General features: G+C 35.4%; 1 protein-coding gene across 1 annotated transcript; it reads left to right on the top strand.

Moving 5' to 3' along the window:
• Positions 1–733: 733 nt before the first annotated feature.
• Positions 734–1819, top strand: LOC145164915 (uncharacterized). The gene is made up of 2 exons (XM_079083573.1): positions 734–1142; positions 1236–1819. The coding sequence occupies exons 1-2, from the start codon at positions 734–736 to the stop codon at positions 1817–1819; spliced, it is 993 nt and encodes a 330-aa protein (XP_078939699.1).
• Positions 1820–2323: the final 504 nt, after the last annotated feature.

Genomic DNA, 2323 nt, shown 5'->3' with positions numbered 1-2323 from the left:
CTTTTAGCTGAGTCGGAACCTCAATTCCTTCCCTGTTTTACTCCTTCTGTTTCTGTTCATGGTAACAGGCTTGATGGTGATGATGGTGATGTTGAGGTTATTCCTAATGTGAATAAGGAGGAAGATGATGGTGAACTTGGATTTAATAGTGTTGGTTCAATTAGGAAAAGGAAAGACAGTTCTTCAGATTTTATCTCTAAAAAATCAACTCCGGGTTTCTCTATAATAGACCAAATAGAAGCTACTATTGCTGTTGGAAATGATTTGGGCTGGGATATGTCAGGCTGTGAAAAAAATATTGAGAATATTATTACTGCTAATGGAGAACATTTTGGTTATCAATGAATGTTCTTTCCATTAATCTGCAATGGTTTGGAGGCTTGGAGAAGAGAAGAGGGCTTAAAAACTTATGTAACTTTCATCGGGTTAATTTTTTATTGATTCAAGAAACTAAAGTTGTACATACTAATTTGTGGTCCATTTGTCAGCTGTGGGATAATGCCTTTTTTGATGTCACATGTAGTTCTGCTAGAGGTCGTTTTTTGGTGGTAACTTATGCGTTTGGAATAATTTGATTTTCCAAAAAAATAAAGTTTTTTGTGACGAAAACTTTGTTGCGGTAGAAGGGGTTTGGTTATCTTCCAATAGTGATTTATTGTTTATATATGTTTATTCCCTCAACCTATCTCAGATTTGGACTAAACTATTAAACCTGATTACAAATTGGAATGGCATGGTGGTTGTTATGGGCGATTTTAATGAGGCCCGTGAGGCTTTTGAGAGATTTGGATCGGTTTATCACCAATGTAATGCTGATTTTTTCAATGATTTTATTTTGGAAGAGGAATTGATTGAGGTGGATTTGGGTGGGTATACTTTCACTTGGACAGACAAATGGGCTTCTAAAATGAGTAAATTGAATAGATTCTTAGTGTCAGATAGTTTCTTGGATGCGTTTGGTGGTGTTTCTATTGTGGTTCTTGACAAGTTTATTCCTGATCATTGTCCTATCTTGCTTGAAGAAAAAGTTATGGATTTTGGTCCTATTCCTTTCCGCTTCTTTAATTTGTGGTTAGATATGGAGGACTTTCATAAATTGGTGATCGATACTTGGTTAAATGACAACATTGCTTATGCTAATGGTATTATCATGTTTAAAAAGAAACTCCAAAACTTAAAGAAAGTTATTCGGGTTTGGAATGCTTCAATTTGTAAATCAAATATGGAATAAAAAGAGAAACTTTCGTCTCATACTGCTTCCATGGATAATCTAGTTAATCAAGGTGTTGCGTCTAATGAAGATTTATTATCCAGGAAGGAGGCGATAAAAAAATTATCTGATTTACATAACACTGATGCTAAAGATTTAGCTCAAAAGGCAAAAGTAAAATGGGATATTAAAGGGGATGAAAATTCAAAAATATTTCATGGTATTCTCAAGAAAAAACAAAGGCAAACAGCGATTAAAGGCATAATGATAGATGGTGGTTGGATTGAAGACTCGTTCTTAATAAAAGTAGATTTTTTTGAACACTTTAAGAAATGTTTTTCTCCTCCTCTTGGACCCCGGGTTTGGTGTGATTCAGAGTTCCCTAATCGCTTGTCCTCTATGCATTCTGAATGCTTGGAAGCTCGCTTTACTCAGGAAGAGATTAAACGTGTAATTTGGGATTTTGGTAGTGACCGTGCCCCTGGTCCGGATGGGCTTTTTTTAATGCTTTTTGGACGACAATTGAGAATGATGTTGTTCGCTTTTTTGAAGATTTATTTGCTACAACTCACTTTCTTAATGGTTGAAATTCTTCATTTATCGCCTTGATTCCTAAATTTTCTTCTCCAAAGTTTGTTTCGGATTTTAGACATATTAGGTTGTCAATACAAAATCATTAGCAAACTGCTAGCTAATCGGCTAAGTTCGGTTATTGGGGATTATATTAGCTTTGTGTGGTATGCTTTTGTTAAAGGTAGAAATATCTTGAATGGTCCTATGGTGCTCAATGAAGTGATGGAGTGGTTTAAAAAACGTAAGAAAAGCGTGTTAGTCTTTAAAGTTGATTTCGAAAAAGTTTACGATTCTTTGCGATGGGATTTCCTAAATTTAGTTATGGAAGAGATGGGTTTTGGGTATAAATGGTGAAGATGGATTGAGGGATGTCTATGGAATTCTCGTGATTCGATCTTGATTAATGATGCCCCAACTGACGAGTTTGAAATTTGTAGTGGTCTTCGCCAAGGTGACCCATTGTCTCCCTTTCTTTTTATCATTGCGATGGAAGGTTTGCATGTGGTCATTCAGAAAGTTATTTCCTTTGGCCTTTTTAGA

Source organism: Lactuca virosa, chromosome 3 (genome assembly GCF_052849685.1).
Source record: "Lactuca virosa cultivar CGN04683 chromosome 3, Lactuca_virosa_CGN04683_v6, whole genome shotgun sequence".
Taxonomy (NCBI): Eukaryota; Viridiplantae; Streptophyta; class Magnoliopsida; order Asterales; family Asteraceae; genus Lactuca; species Lactuca virosa.
The sequence above is the reverse complement of the archived record's forward strand: the minus strand, read 5'-3'. Positions and strand labels throughout refer to the sequence as shown.